General features: G+C 37.9%; 1 protein-coding gene across 2 annotated transcripts in view; it reads left to right on the top strand.

Annotated features, from left to right (window-relative positions):
- sog (chordin short gastrulation) overlaps window positions 1–17763 on the top strand; it is a 138856-nt gene that overhangs the window by 63367 nt on the left and 57726 nt on the right. For both annotated transcript variants that reach the window (XM_089254566.1, XM_089254565.1), the window contains exon 3: window positions 16432–16558. In XM_089254566.1, coding sequence (XP_089110692.1) covers window positions 16432–16558 — 127 coding nt within the window. The remainder of the gene's footprint in view (window positions 1–16431; window positions 16559–17763) is intronic.

The following is a 17763-nucleotide window of genomic DNA, read 5'->3' as shown; positions in this document are numbered from 1 at the left end:
TATGTTGTCTGAAGTTTGATCATCATCAAGCTGAATTCCAGACACTCGGGAGTCGTGTTTAGGATGGTTTTTATTTCAGACGTCTGTTGCGGAAAACGCCCCTCAGCCTTCTTTTTTTTCCGCCCACAACTCTAGTCTGAGGCGATTGAGGACATTTTACTACCGTTTTACCCAGGGATGCACAACTTCCAGCCCTCAGGCTAAATGCGTCCCGTATCAATATACGAAAGTATCAATAATGAAAAGGTTGATCATACAGTCGGTCCCACTCAAACGGATATCAAAGCTTCCGGCTCATAATATCCGATAAAATGGAGAATCCGATTACGCGGGGAACAATTTAAACTGCATTTCATACCGTAGTACAGATTTTATATTCAAAAAAATACGCTGTATATATAATTACCATATTATCAGAGCAGAAATAAATTCAATATCAGATTTTAAGTTTAAAAAATATTCTTAATAACATATCAATATCAGCTGCCTAAGGCAACTGGAATATATAGTGTTATAGGACGAAATCAATTCAAAAAGCAAATTGGCCCAATGATGAGAGAGAGAAAATCAACAAAAACGAAATTTCAAATTGAAATTATAATTATCATATTTATTATACGTTTTTATATTTACGGAGTTTCCAAAATCTTTGGCGATTTCCTGTTTTTTTTCCTAATCAATAAAACATAGCGAAGTTGATTGATGCATTTTTGGAATTTCAGCATAAAACCATTGCAATAGAAATTAGTCGACACCGTCTAAATTAGATTTTTTCTCTTCCATTTGTTTTTCTGTGATCAAGCTTCCGTTCATTCTCCAAATCTTCAATTTCATCCACATTTTTTGTAATGTTTTGTTACCCGAGCTTGAGAAACTCCATGCCATTTAGCAATTTCAGTTTCAGTTTATTATTATTATTATATTGCACATTCAAAACTTTCAATTCTGCTTCTCAAACAGAAATTCTTTTTACGTAATTTTTTCTAATTTTAAGGCATTGCATGAAGCCATAGCGTTTTTAAACATTTTTTCTTTCATTTGAAAAGTTTCGCCCTCTATGGGCTAAGCAAAGAACAGAAATGAAATGAAAATAATTAAATATACTGAAGATAACTTTAACATTTTAGGATATCAATTCTGGATTTTCCATAAATTTTAACTGTTTACTCATTTAACTTAATTTCTGAATACTTCATTCAATAAAAATAGTGGTTAATATGTATTTACAGTAGTTAAACAAATATCAATATTCGATGGCAATCACTGCTGAAAACATTGCCAGAAATAAGTAAAAATGCCAACTATCTCTAGAATTGTTGAAAAATTGCCATAGGAAATAGACGGCTACAAGCAAATCGAGTAGCAATGAATTAAAATGTAATTCATCAAAAAACGTAAACGTTTGACATATACCATATGCAAGGATGCCCCCCCCCCCCCCACATCATGCAGCAGAGCTCCTAGGCTGGGCTGGGATGTTTGGCGAGGCTCCGTGCCAGATTTTTCATGGGCCAATTCAATTCGCCGCATAGTGAATTTATAGTGTGAAAAAAATTAAAATTTGTGTGGGGTCCGGGCTCGAGCCCTGTCACCCTTGGGGGGGGGGGGGGGGAACCACGACAAAATGACCCGATTTTTTACGGGGAGAATATAATCAGCCTAGAGCAGTGTTATCCGAAAAATTAGTTTCACTCCTCTTAAAAATTATAAGATATATTTTTTTTTATCAGTGTGAGAAAAATAACCGTATTTAAAAAAATAACCCGAATCTCTTAAGACGATTAAGTTAGGAGTATTTTCACTCCTCAAACGAAATTTTGAGGAGTAAAATTGAATTTTGATGCACGAATCCGGCATCTACATGCGTATTGGCGAACACTGGCCTAGAGATGAATACAGTGAAAATTCGATATAACCACCTTTATATCGGTGAGGTGGGGGTTTATTATTAGACTATAAGCATTTGTAAGCAAGCCTTTGAAGAAAAAAAATATCGTAGTAGAGGGATTTACCATAAAATCGAGCATTGTTGTAGCGAGGCTATTTTGCGATTATATGGTCGAAAAATATAATAATAGGAAAAAATATGTATTTTTCCCACATACATCAATTGAGTGCAAAAATATTAGCTTGTAATCAATCATTAGAAGCTAAAGCTGAGCTGTTTTTCCTGTGTTCAAAAAATGCAGTGGTTAAGGGTTATTTCAATGTCTTTTTGTTTTTACAAGCTTATCAGATTGCGAAATTTTTATGGTTCTGTGGGTCACGGCAAGAGGATTTCAATTATACAGCTTCCCATCGCCACTGCAAACATGTTTTCTTGTCGATGACAACGTAGGTGGTGGTTGAACGACGTGTGATTTTTATAATAGCTGGCCATTGTATGACCGAATCGCCGATTATTTACGCAATAAATTTGCGGCTGAACCACAAACCTGTAATTACGCCGTGACAGCTAGTACTTAACTGCGGTTGATGTTTTTAGTGCGGGCGCCGGTTAATCCTCTCCCTTGTGTTTATGTACGAGTAAAAATGGTCATTCTCTTTCATATGAATTTGTACGTCAAGAATTCTATGATTCCACGAAGGTTGTTCCAAATTGTTTGCCCAGTGGATATCTCTGCAACCGATGACTTTGGAAACATACTTATAATTACTAAAAATTCCTAAATTTTCCAAGCAGCCCTATAAAAAAATAGAAAAGTCAATTTTTTATGTAGGCTCTATGTGCTAAAACTTCCAGTTAATGAAATTTAAATGTGTCTCCAAGAAGTCATTTACAAAAAAACATTTTTAAACGCAATATTGATGAAGATATTTGGCTTTGAAGCTTTCGGCATTTGTCGCCTATGATTGAGGGTGTGGTTCACAAATTTCGAAACATAAATTAACTTCAAAATTGTAAAAATTCTGTAATTGTCAAAATAAATTGCCAGGAAAATGTAATTGCTATTTATTATGAACAAAAAAAAAAATAATGGACGAGTTCATTCCATTTATGTACAGTCCCCTGAAAATGTCAACTGTTGAGCTAATGAAAACTTGCCAACACAGTAGTACATTACAACCAGTCGCTTTGAAACATCTATATCCTGAACACCTTCCTATATTGGACAGTTTTGAACGGAAACAGTCATAATTCTATATCAAAGCATGTCCACAACACCCTATATCTCGGACACTTCTCTATATCGGACGTGGGACACTCTCTGGGTTTTTTTCTTGCCCAGGTACAACTCATTGTCTGCTGATTATCTGCTAAAGTGTTGAATACATCAGCGCTCAGATGGCGTAATGTAATAAGTCACTTTTTCGAAATTTCACGAAGGCAAATTTGTAAGCAATATTTTGCAAAAATGTGATACTGTGGCTTTTTGACTTATTACAATTTGCTTCCGTTGGTTCCTCATAAGCAGAAAGAGATGGATGAAATTTTGTCACCTTCAAAAGTAGTCAAGTAAATTTAAATTTGGCATTGTTAGTGAGCGAAATCATGTGGCTGATAGCGCTCCAGTCCGGGATCGCGGAGAACTATTCTTATCAATTTTTTTTTCATACTATAAATTCACTATAGAAGGTGAAGGAGGAGGACCTCCAAAAATCCCAGCTCTGGGACCCCGATGCAGTATGTGGGCGCGCATGAACGAAAGTTTGTAGAGTAGATCATCGAAAAGAAAAATGAAGTTATTGAATGTTTGATGACTTTGAGTCAACTAGAAAAATCATTGAAACTTTGTTTGGACTGCAACGTAAAATTGACAATAAATTGGCATTTTCATCCGTCGGTAGGACGAAACAATATCTTTCAACCGATTTCTCCATAAGCACTGATTTTATATAAGTGAAAAAAATGAAATAGCTATTACTCTCAAAAATGCATGTTTAATGAATGCATTTAAATTTCTTCATTGTAAAATATTGTTAGTAATTAAATAGATATTTTGTATACATTTATTTTCCAGCACCTATTCAGAAGCTTATAAGTATGCATAGTTAGTTTTTTTGCTATATTCTACAAGTTAAAGCCTTCTAAGTGTCGTAAAATGTTTCTTTGTACCTCTATATCTTGGACACCTCTCTAATTTGGACGGGTTTTGATGTAACCGTAGGTGTCCAACTAGACAGGTTTACTGTAGTTGCTAAAATATAATGATTTTATATATTTAATGTCTTGATAAATATTGCATTTTAAAATATGGAATTTCTTAGCAAAAATGACTCTCAAAAGTGGGACCAACATTTCATTAATCGAAAGTTTTAACGCATGGGGATTCTGTTAAAAATTAATTTCTTCATTTTTCTATGTATAAGACCCCTGGAAGAAATTTTGAAATTTCAAGTAATTTTTTTGTAATTGAAAGTATGTTTCTAAAGTCAACGGTTGCAGAGATATCTGCCGTGCGAACTATTTGGGATAGCGTGTAGAATGGAATAAAATTACATAATTTCGAGTTTTAATTGTCTGTCTATAAATTGTTCTCACGGAAGGATAAACACGAATTTTCCAATCAAAAAAAGTTTTTTTTTGTGAAAACCAATTCTTAATCCTTTCTCTACTACTACTGCTAAACCACACATGCACTTCGTCCTTATTCCTTTGCGGAACTTTAACCCTTTGGCTGCGGGAATAGTCAGAGAAATGCTTCCCTCATTGCGGGTAAGAAAAAAAAAATTTTTTTTGGTTTTTATTCGTGAGAGATAGATGGCACTCAAACGCAGAGGTTGCAAATTCAATACAATCGAAAAATAAAAGTGATACAAACTCCAAATCTGGGTTCGAATCCACGATAACCGACACAACAGTGATTGGAAGGAGACGCTCTACCACTTCACCATCATGTACACCCAGCCCATACAGTTCAAGTAAACCTGAGAATAGAGAAATAATAATAATAATAAAAACTTGAATATACGTGTATGTGTGTGTACGTCATCTATACCAGGGCTGGAGAAATCGCAAAAGAATCTAGACTCACAAAAAATTTTTTGCACGAAGAAAAAGGTCCAAAATAATGTTTCTTTTGATTTTTGCAGGGCAGAGTGACCCTATTTCATGTTGACAGACATGCTGCTATGAATTTTGAACATTTTGTGTTGCTCTCAGCGTGCAATTTAATAACCGCACAAAGAAAATTTAATGATGACCTGGCACTTGGGATTTGTCCAGCACTGGTCTACATGTCATTTTAAGAACTTCATCTTGAACACGAAAAATTTCAAATCACAGGATGGTTGAGCAGACTACTATGCTCATCATCTGCGGATGATGGGATCGCGTTGAAGGGTCAACCACGAATCATTTGAAAAAAAAATATATATATAGATGTCCGTGATGTTGTTTAAAATTGGAAACCTCAATCCAACATGGACCGTCATTAAAAGATGGGAGTTAGAGGTCGCCGCTGAGATGGTAGAAGTTGACAATGTTAAATTTAAAACAACAGCGGCAGTTTGCTGTTGTCAATCCACGCCGAAAAGAAAGGAGTAAAGATTATCGTTCTCGTCTCTCTATCCGCCGTTTTCGCTCGCGTTTCCTGCCATTATGTCGTTCCGCTAATTCCGCGAGTCATATTGCAAGTAGCTATATGTGTTTCTAACTTGTTCCGAAAGAATTAAGTTTTCGCTCTTTTTATGGCCATTATCTTTTATTGAAATGATGGAACTTAATGTGCTTGAGCTTGTACAACACTGCGGACTAAGTTTAAACGGTAAAAGATGATGCGAATACAGAAAATGTGAGGCACTCCAGAGTCGTTGACTGTCTCGTCTCCGACGATGCTGCTTCCTTTGGTCGCGTCAGAATTCTTCAATGCAATTATTCGTTCCCAAAGACGACAACAGGACGTCCAAATGAACTCGAATTTTCAATTATTATTATTTTGAATCCTATCATGGGGGGAAAAAAAGAAAAGAAAAGAAGATGTACCACACACAGCCATTTTCGGTACTTAAGGGGCACGTAAAATATTTCAAAAAATATAACTAAGCAGTAGACGAGGGTGCCATGGGTGCTCGAGCACTCTCAGTACATATTTTGTAATGGTGTCATTGTGTGGACATCGTTCTAGATTCTCAATGTAAGGATCCAGGCTCGAACGCCGTCGGCGGCACAGAACACGACAGAACACGATACTGGCATAACAGGAAGAATCCAGGGATTTGTCATTTCCACTTCAAACTATGGAAGACAGATGGCAGCACCAGAAAACACGAAACGATCACAACTCTGACATAATAAATACGTTAGCGCCACACATACAACTCAGATCACGCGTTCCTGCTTGTACTGATTCGTTAGAAATTCCGCAGAGAATGTTTATGCGGTTCATATGTGCGGTTGAAGCCAGGGACACTCGTGTCAAGGCTGGCCTAATAGTCATTCGTAAATACTTGCTTCCAATATTTGCCTTTCCCTGATGCAAAGCAGCAATGGCGTATAGGCTGACTAGACGCTGGCCCAGCTTGAGCCAATATTCCTTGGTGAATATTTTTTTGCCAAGAGCAAGAACAGAACCGGTTTATCCAGAACACTCTTCGTGTTGCGACTGTCGGCGTTCTTCGACCAATGTGTGGCCAGGCTGATTGGAAGATCGAGAAGAAAGGAAAGTCGCACCTTTGACTTGGGTTGGAAGCTGGAACGTACTCCCGGCCAGTTTTCCAATACCTACCTGCCAGCCCCCAACATTTGACGATCATTGCCAACGGTGTGGCGACCGTGGAACGTATTGGACTAGCCTTGACACGAGTGCGGTCATGGCTCAAGTAGTAGTTGTATGTTACAGCGTGGTGTCAAGCACCTCTAGAACTGACTGAGATATCGAAATCTTTTACCATGAGATTCAGTTCAGGCACCTGCAGCACTAAAACAGAAGCGGTCTTATGTCTTAACCTCCTGCGGACTATTCAAATTTTGCCGGCCTTCTCTCATTGTAATCTGATGTTCTCGACAACCAATTATTAAAACTTGTTCCCTCCCCCCCCCCGGGCTATAGCCCGCTTGGTTCCCCCAACCCCCGTAAATAGACCTCTGGTCTAATTCCGATGCAACTGGTTTAAAAAAAAAAGCCATAGCGCTTTCTATGATATTCATCACAAGCTTTTTTTATTAGAATTTGATACGTAATATCTACTAACTAATCTCAAATGTATTTACTTTTATATAAAGCTCCAGTTTTTTCTTGAACATAATGCGAACACGATTTCTTATTATTTTTTGAGGATTTATTATTTTGTTGTGCTGTGACCCTGTTACTGACTTATCTTATTTTGCTTTGTTTTATATATACATAACATAAACTGATTGTTCCTTTATCTTATTCGTTGACCATAAGCAAATCCCCACCTTCCCCCCCCCCCCATAGATATGCTTGTTTTCTTCTCTTCTGAAGATAAGAATTTTTTTATTAACGAAAAAAAAGCGGCCATCATAGATACCAATGATATTATGCCACTGCTGTTTCGAACTGGTATCTGTCTTCGCAGCTGTCTTTAATATAAAAAAAAGGCAGCATATACTTGTGAACGCCATCGAGACATACTTTTTGCAAAATGTGATTTCAAGAAATCAGCAGATTAACAGGGAAAAAATAATAATAATGCCACGTGTTGTGATATAAGAAATGTAAACAAACGTGAAATCAGTTATTTCTCTCTATTTCTGCGTCTTCATAAAAAGGAGGAACAAACATGCTCAACGCATGGCCCTCGGGCCAAATGTGATCCTCGAAGTTGTAGAGGGAATGAGGCGGTTGATGACAAACACTTCCCTCTACAATTCAAAGATTGTGGAGGGAAGTGTTTGTCATCAAACGCCTCATTCCCTCTACAAAGTCATTTGATATGACCTCAAAAGTCAATTTGTAAAAAATGAACTAGGCGACACATCTCCAGATCACTGAAGTGACCCGCGGTGCAGTTCCACATCACTGGATTGACCCGCGGCACATTGCCAGATCCCTTGATTTTCCCACGGCCTAGTTATATATAAAAGCAAAGCTATGTTGATGTGCCAGACGCATCCAGAGCCGCCCTTCGGGGGTGTGCCAGGCCCCGTACATATGGTAATAGAAGTGAAAAAATATGCAAAAAAAAAATTATTATTGTAGTAAACAAGGTATTTGAGCTTCAACTGATTTGATTCTGGAATTTTTATCAATTCTGCGATTTTTTCCCTCATTAATTCTGTAATTTTTTCCTGTCATTAATTCTGTAATTTTTTCTCTCATTAATTTTGGATTTTCATCAATTCTGAGATTTTTTCTTTCATTAATTCTCAATTTTCATCAATTCTGGGATTAATTCCGGATTTTCATTGGGGAGCAGCTATTTTTCAACGTTCCTGTATATTCTGTGATAATGCATGAATGTTTGGATGCCGAATCTTCTCCTCCCCCCAAAAAAAATATATAAAGTCGGGGGCCGAAGTGCTCCGAAATTATTTTCGCACTGGATTCCGTGTCTAATAATGGCGACTTTGTACACATCAACTGATATACGAAATCAGTGAAGCAAAAAACATATCAAAAGAAAATTTGCATTTCGAAAAACTGCAAAAATACGGACATATTCTCTCTCTCTTTGCTTCTTCTATACTAAGTTTTCCCAATCTAGCCCCCCTCCCCTCAAATATAACCCGGACTTCATTGAAACTTCGAATATATTATAATGCATTCATGTTCATTGATCTAAAAGGAAAAAAAAATATTCAAAGGCAACTTCATAAATTTTAGAAGCACAATATGAGAAGAGAAGAAAGAAAAAAGAAAATTATATCGTAAATAGATGTCTTCTTTTCTATGCCTTGATTGATATGTGCGTGTATGTAAATGTTCTCACTTTACAGGCTTAAAATATGGTTGTAAATATTGGACGCTGCAAGTCGAATTGCAAATTTAAATTTTGTTTTGGTCCATGGATTCCAGTGCGAATAGAAAAACGATTTTTATTGAGCCGCAATTTCTCGAATTGGTGCCGTTTTCAATGTTTTCTCTCTTCTTTTTTTTATGGGGAATCGCTTTGGTAATAAATTCGTCATTGTCTTTTTATTGTATCAGATAAACTATCCACACAATAGGATGAAATTTATTCAAGTGGCACATTTGCTTCTCAATAGCGAAAAAAAAAGATGATGTTTTGGGTTATCTGCAGCAATGTTTAGTTTAGTTTTTTTTATATTGTCATATAAAATACGATTTATCAGATGGTTTTGGGTCGTATTTTCTTTATGCGAAATATCATATGAATTCAGTCTCTATATGTGAATCTCTTATGAATGTGTTGAGTGTATACAGTATGTGTGCATTAGTGTAGTCGAGTGGTCGTCAAGGTCCCGGGTTCGAACAACACGATCTATTGCAGAAGGCCCCCCCTCGCGAAGCCCGTGACATCACTGAAGAAGTTTTTTATCTATTATCATTGGATATACAGCAAGAAAAAAAAAAAGAGATAAAGATATCGCATGCGTCAGCCTGCTATATCCAATGGCCACAGGTAAAATAAGTTCTTCAATGACGTCACGAGCTTCGCGCGGAGGCCTTCCGCTATAGATGGTACTGGTTGGAACCCAACTGGTGCCACAGTGGTAGTCGGCTGAAGTTTGTTTTCTGGGGTTCCCGACTTCGAGGCGGCGTGAGTGCGAGCCGATCTTGAAAAGTATTGCCACAGAGAGCAAGAGTCTTACAAACAGTAAAAATATTCAATGATTACACTTCACTTCTGACGTATAGATGGCAGAACTGAAAACTCAGACAACAGTAGATACGCACTCACACTGTTAGGTACACACACTTACACTTCCGGCACAACTCACTAGGTAGTAAATTGCCCGTGGCGATACACCTGAGTTGTACTCGATTTGAAAGAAAGATTGTGCGCATTTCTTGAGAATATCTTAAGCATGTATGAATATCTCATGAGAGAGAATCTTTTTTGGGCTGACATTATGTGATGAGGGATATTATAAATTATGTGATACCTTGAGCACATGTAAATAATCTCTTGTGGATATAATTGAGCATCAGTGGATTTATTGAACATATGTGATTATGAATTCATTGACGTATGTGATTATGAATTCATTGACATGTGTGATTAGGGGTCATTCAAGTATTACGTCAGCATCGAGGGGGAAGGGGGTTTCGGATTTCCTGACAAGGGGGGGGGGGAGTCAAAAATGGCTGAAAATCTGCTTACGTAATACTTGAATAGTCCCTTATGAATTCATTGACATATGTGAATCTCTGTCAGATATCTTAAACATATGTAAATCTCTCATGAATATTTATTAATACCTTGAGTATTCGAGGCTATTTATATTCTCTACATACTTACCTCTCGCGAAACTATGGAACTTTTCGTGGTTGTTCTTCGTTATCACATGAAATATGCTCTAAAACTTTTAGTGCGGATCGGCACAAAGAGGCGATGTTCAGTCTTTATCTATGCTTTTAAAGTAATCTGATTAATATCACAAAAATTATCGAATTCTTTTATTTCGCTATTGAATTTATCAGTATGGGAGGAAAAATGTCTTCCCGAATGTATTGATCTCTCAGAAATAGTTCGGTAATATCATATGCATAAAAGTGCGATTCACTAGCAAAAGAAGAAAAAATATTCATTTGCCTTTATATATAATAGTCTTGATTCAGCTAAAACACACCAGTTAAAACACTCGAATCCCCAAAAAGTAGTAGCTCAATCGGGTAACAGATAAACGATTATCCCGCTTAAACTAATAAAACCCTTGGACACGAATGTCTCCATAGAGAATATAATTGATTCACGCATAACAATTTCAAAAACATTCTATACGTACAAAAACAACTTTAAATGTATATTAACAACTATCTACATAATATTTTTATTACATAAAACATTTGAAAATTAGGTCAAATATGTTTTCAGTTAAAACCTATGAAAAATTTAGACTTGGGTGCATCAAAGTGTCTTATAAACTGTGTCCAGTACATCAAATTACTTTATCTTAAATTAGTTTTTTATAAACCTCATAGAGAGCGCTAACTTTCGAAATGAAAGTGGAACTCAAAAAATCTATACAAACGCCATGGATTCATACAATGTATTGAAATTAGAAAAATGATCACACGTGAAGAAAGGTTTAAGTTTTTTTGCAACAAATTTTTAAACGTTTGGATGTAATAAAAAAAATGCAAACTGAAATTGCCACTGTTAGAATTTCTCGAGTTCAGTTGTCAAGAGCATAGGGGAAAAAGTCTAATGAAATTGAAGATCGGCGAAAAAACAGGTTTTTTGATCAAAAAACGCACGGGAAAAAATCCAATGTCGACGGTGTGGGCTAATCTCTATTGCAACAGTTTCATGCCGGAAGAGCCAGAAAAACCTCAACCAATCACGCCATAATTAATGCAAAAAGCAGAGAAAATCGCCAAAGATTTTGAAAACTGAAACTTTTTCTGCTTCAAAAGGATGGTTCAACAGATGACAGAAAAGGAACAATTTTATGTTTAAGACGTTGCAAATATATGAGGCAGTGTGAAACGGCAACTGAATTCCCCCCGCTTAATCGAATACTATATCATAATATTAAAATTACCACTTCCTACATCTCCTAAGCGGGGGAAAAAATTCAGTTGCCGTTTCGCCCCGTAAAATGCCTCATATATTTTGCAACGTCTTAAATATAAAATTGCTCCTAAAAACGGTTCCTTCATATTGAGTAGGAACCGTTGATATCCGTTTAAGCGGGTAGACTGTACGTTATGAATTGCCGAACTTATATATGAATCTGTGTAAATATCATTAATGTGTTCACTCTGTATTTCCTGCGCGGGAATTTCATACATACATGAATCGATTAATTTTGCAATCTCTCTCTTATTTGCATAATATAAAACTTTAATGAAGTCAAAGAAAAAAGAAATATGGCAGAAGTCATTTGCTGACTTGATAGAGATGGAAAGTGTCAAATATATTTGCCGTAGGAATTCTTACTAAAATAATAGAGAACATAATTGAGTCATTATAGATTAGTAGCAGCTGAGTGACAGGATTGGATTTTTAGGCAGGAGAGCCAACTCGCGCTCCCTCTGTTGGGACATTACCGAAGAGACATGAGGTCGAAGTACCCCTATATAAACTCTCGCAGACAACTAATTCAAGCGTGTTTTATTGAGCTGTAAGTGACAGGCAATCATCTGGTTTGGCGCCAAACACCGCGAAAACGGCGTCTTAAAACCTATGAGTTTACATATACTTTTGTCTCGATATATTTATATGCTACAGACAGACAGACATCGAGGGAAGGGCAACTGGGACACAGAAAAGATGGCTCCGAATAACGTTTTTCTTAGAGATATTGCGCGTTAGATATTATGTGCATGCAGAGGCGTATTTATGGTTTTGCCGCTTGTGGGCTAAACAAATTTTGCGGCCCTTCTTATTCATCTCGTCTGAATTTCTTGACCATTCATTCCTGAAATTTGTGGTCCTGGGCAGCACCTCCTGGAGATAGAAGGCCTACGCACGGGTTGCCATAAACGTCGTTCAGACTACTTAGCAAGTTTGCTACATTTTGAAACACAGCATCCTATTTCGTTTCTTCTTATTTTGGCAGAGAATCTTCTTGATTGAGTCACAAATATCCCATAGTAATTGGATGTGGGGCATAGAAATCGAAAATTCTGAGCCCGAGATCATTTCTTTCCCGCACAACGATGTTATGGGGAAAGCAGGGAATTTTTTCCCTGAATATTCTGAGGGAAAGTGGACTATTTACTGACGACGTCACAAGCAGCGTGCGGAGGCCTTCTATCTCTAGGAGGCGCTGTCCTGGGCCCATAGCCAACATCCCTTATGGATACCACCTGCTATATCTCCTATGTGTTTATAGGAGGTATTACCATATCCCACTTATCCAATACAGCATATAAATAGCACTACAAACAGTATATATAGGAGATATTGGCGTAGCTCCCCCCCCCCCTCCCCCCCCATTCGTTGTAGATACTCCTCTGTCTCGAAGTCACTCTTTTGGTCTCTCATTGACGCGGTCCCTTGCTCTATAGCAAAAAGAGTAAGTTTTTCCTAATCACATGCATAATTTCATGCACGCACACACATGCTTGCACACTTTCTTGGTCAGTCTTGGTTTTAATTGACCTGGTCCCTCACTACTTAGGTCACTCTTTTGGTCATTCACATGTTTGCACACTTTCTTGCTCACTCACCGGCCTGGTCCCTTGTTCTCTAGGCCACTCTTTTGGTCCCTCTTATGCTTGCGCAATTTCTTAGTCACTATTTTGGTGTGTCATTAACCTGGTCTCTGGCTATCTAAGTCACTTTTTTGGTAACACACATGCTTTCAAGCTGTCTAGGTCACCCGTTTAGTCACTATTTTTTAAATATTTTTAGTCACTATTATTTTGGCTGGTTATATTTGTTTAGAATTAGCCATTTCCTCGCTCCCTTGGCAGAGGCGGATTTAATGGTTGGTCATACAATTTTTTTTCGCCCTTCTCCTATTCTACAGTTGACCCTCGTTATAACGACCCAATCGTTATGTCGAAAACGGACGTTATATCTGCTGATCGTTGTATCTAGAGGAAACATATAGGTATATTATTATAGGAAAAACATTTGGGTACTGGTCGTTGTAATGGAATGATCGATATAATGAGGGGTCGTTATAGCAAGAGAGCTGACTGCATTTATATTCTTAATCACTCATTCTTCGAATTTGCCACCCCCTCTGAACTTTCCGCCCGCTGAGTCTCCCTGTAAATACGTCCTTGCCTTCATGTGTACTCAATAGAGGCTCTCCGAACACGTGTGCTATATCTTGTACATAAGAAATGTTTAATCAATCCATCTTTTTAATAGAAATCAGTTATGTGTGTGTGTGTGTGCGTGCGTGCGTGCGTGCGTGCGTGCGTGCGTGTGTGTGTGTTGATATTTTTTTCTTTCATTCCCTCAATTCAACGTAGGCCTATACAGCGAATGTGTGAGAGATATTAGTTATGAATGGAATGACGTCAGAGGCTACTAAGGATGCATATTTTTTTCTCCGACCATTCAAAAACCACAACATTTCTCTCTCTCTCTCTCTTTTTTTGTCATTTGACTGTCAAATGCATGTCAAGAAATGTAATTGGACTCCTTCGCAAATAAACGTTTCTCTGATGAGGCAGGCACGTGCCTCCTTAGTTGATGGTTGCCTGCCTGTCGTCTCGTGTTGCTGCTGCCGCCGCCGCAGCTCCATGTTTTTTCTTCGAATCACGCTCGCCGTTAATAGATTTGAGGTTTTTTTTTTAGTTTACGTACAATAGTGAATCGGATCGTTTCATTCACGAGACCGAGATTCCACAAATTCGTTCATGGCTCAGTATGAATTAGTCATGCATTTAATGTTAATAGTCATTTTATAACTCCGAAAGGTTATGACCCCCCCCCCCCGTAAAGGGTTATTTTTTAAATTCTATCCACGCATCGTTCCAAGCTGGATGGTCAGATTTTTGTCATGAATTAAGAAGATCGGATGTGTGTTTCGGTATCTTTATAGAACGGTCTAGACGTCAAGATGAGATACTCTTTTTGAAAGCCATCGTGACAGATTCAAAAACATGTCAGAGCAACTATGGATTATATGACTGTGGTGGCTGACTGGCATCTCTTGGGAATTTTTAGCAACTAGTGTCTAGATTTTTTTTTTTTTTGTAACCCGGGTTCGTATCCCCACCGTCACCGCAGTGGTGGTCGGCTGAAGTAAGTCGATTATCTGTGGTTCCCAATTTCAAGGAGCAAATATGAACCGATCTTCCCATTAAAAGGTATGGCCACAGAGAGATTCAATCATTATTCTTTTAATTCAATCATTACACTTCACGCATAGTTAGACAAATGAATGGCAAGTGGCAGCACTACACATAACAAGCCTTACACCGAAACAAACTTCACGGAATGTTCACAACACATACATTCCAACATTTACTAATTCGTTAGAAGTTCCACGAAGGAATATGGACGAGGTGCATGTGTGGTTTAGTAGAAGTATGCTGTGCTCTAGAGTAAGGGTGTCAAACTCGCGGGGTGCATGCGGCCCCCGAGAGAACCAGTGGCGGCCCGTGACGTTCCAACAAGATGTTGCTTTCTTTGTTGTTACTGTTTCCAAAATAAACTAATAAATAATTTTCTTATTAAAAAGTGCGAATAATTCATCTCAAAAAACGACAATATCTATGTATATGAAATCAGCTACATATTCGTGAAACAATCCAAGTCTTTCAGCGACGGTTCCTTGGTTAAGGAATGGATGATAAATGCTGCAGAAAATGTCTGTCTTGAAATGTGTGCAAGCTTTTTCCATGATATTTCTGTATCGAGACAAAAATATCATGGAAATGGGGTCGAAAGAATAACAGCAACAGCTGATAGTTTGCGTTGCAAGTTGAAAAAAGTGATATCCTCAAATGTTCATTGCTTTCCAATAGTGCTCGACGAAATTTCGGATGTTCATGGACTCATATAACTGCTTTTTTCGGGCAACTGAAGAACTTTTAGAAATGTTTTCTATTCGTTAAACCCCAACAAGGGTAACTAGTTCTGACATTGTGGTAAACCAGGCTGTATTGAAATATGCGCTTAGGAAAAATATCAACTTCCTATGAACAAACTCGTAGCAGTGAGGAAGAATGGTAAGTCAGCTATGGCTGACAAAAAAATGTAAATTCTGCTTCAAGATTGTGAAATTGAAGGAAATGTATTCAGGCAATCTTAAACTGCAATCTTTCCACAGCGCCATTTATCATCAGTTCCTTTGATGGAAAGAGTTGGAAATGTAAGTTACATTCCCTAATGCCTGAGGCACATGATTACTTTGAACTGCATCTGGTCCAGAGACCCCAAGTACCGTATTTTTTATTCCCGCAACTTCCTCAAGACACGGAGAGCACTTTCGATGTGATACTACCCTATCCTTATTACATAGGAACTATGGTTGCGTTGTCATAAAGTTTTATATATATTTTTGAAAACTGTTAAACGAGGCAGAACTGTTCCTAGAAATGAAGGATCAAGTTGTTTCATTTCTTAGTGATAAGACTAGGTGCTATATTTAGCTTTCTTAATTGATATTACAGAAAATTTATGAATGACTTAACTGTCCAACTTCAAGGGAAAGACCAGCTATAATCACACGCATTTTTCCATGCACTAGCAAATTTATGTGTTTATAAGTAAAAATTTACCTAGCCGCACATTTGCTAATCAATTGAGCGACACGCGGCTCACTGAAAAGTACCGAAGTGATGACGAGATGAAGATACGTCAGTAAATAATCATTTCCTGGTTCGATGGGAAAGCCATAATCTAATGTGAATTTATATATTTCTGTTTATTATTTCTTCGAATTTTCTGTGGTCATTGATTTCCATTTCGATCATTTTCTTCTAACAGGTCCAAAGAAAGAAAAGGATCATGTCAAGGGTGCGCTGCAAAAACATCAGGAACGACTGTCCCAAACCGACTTGCGACGATCCGGTGCTGCTCCCTCAGCGCTGCTGTAAGACATGCGTCGGGGAAGGTATGACGAATATTAAATAGCATTTAAACTGGAGGCGAATTTTTCCCATTCGCAAAATTTCACGATGTCGATTGGTTCTCACTGAATTGCGACCATACAACTAATAGCATTATTGTTCCACCTTCGGCACGGAGGATGGCTTTAAGACATTCATAGTATTACCGACTGATTTTATACAATCCGTTATTACAGCTAAATATCCTTGTATGGTCATACCTTGACTATTGTCAGAAAAAAAAAGGTAATTTTCTTCCTGTCCATTTTATTTGACTTCAAGTCACAATGAGAAAGAAATACAGTAAAAGTGTCGTTTATAAGGACAACAATTAATTGATCTGGCAATAATAATACTAATGAAAATAATAATAACTAATGAAAATTTTGCGTATAAATAACGTCGATAAAAACGCAACGCCCTCTGATACTTTTAAACGATTTGACTTCTATTTCTATGGCGTTTTCCCGAAAAATTGCTAAAACTAGAGCTTATAACATAGAGCATGCTCACCTGATGGCCCGTGGGCCAAATGTAGCCCGTGTGACCCCAAACCTAATTTTGTAAGAATGAACTAAGTACCACATTTTCAGATCACTTAAGTGACCCACGGCACATTTACAGATCATTTAAGTGATTTGTGATGCAACTCCAGATAATTCAAGCCACCCGTGGCACACTTCGAGATCAATGAAGTGACCCGTGGTGCAGTTCTACATCATTTAGGTTGCCCCCGATACATTTCCAGATAACTCAAGTGACACGCGGCACATTTTCAGATCACTTCAGTGGCCCGCGGCAATTTCCCAGATCACTTAGGTGGATCATGGCATATTTATGGATCACTTAAGTGACTTGTGGCCTAGCTATAGACAACTCAAGCTGCCTGCGGCACATTTCCATGTCACCAAAGTGACCCGCGGTGAAGTTCCACATCAATCAGTTGAGTGGCCCACGGCACATCCCCAGATAACTAAAGTTATCCGCGGCATATTTACAAATCACATTAAGTGACCTGAGACAGCGCTGTTCCAGATTAGTGGCTTAAAATGTCTCGGGAACGTCAACCACGGCTGCAACGGCACGTCGGTTACAACGGGAAAAATTTCTCGGAATCTTCAATGTCGTTGTTACAGAGTTTGACCGCATATTGATAGAAATAAATGTAACGATTAACGAGGTGAAGTGTTACTATCACGCGTTGCATGCT

The sequence above is a fragment of the Pholcus phalangioides genome, unplaced genomic scaffold (assembly GCF_987345545.1).
Source record: "Pholcus phalangioides strain wild (caught in Gottingen) unplaced genomic scaffold, Ppha-v1.0 ptg000042l_1, whole genome shotgun sequence".
Taxonomy (NCBI): Eukaryota; Metazoa; Arthropoda; class Arachnida; order Araneae; family Pholcidae; genus Pholcus; species Pholcus phalangioides.
This window is presented reverse-complemented; position numbering and strand designations above follow the sequence as displayed.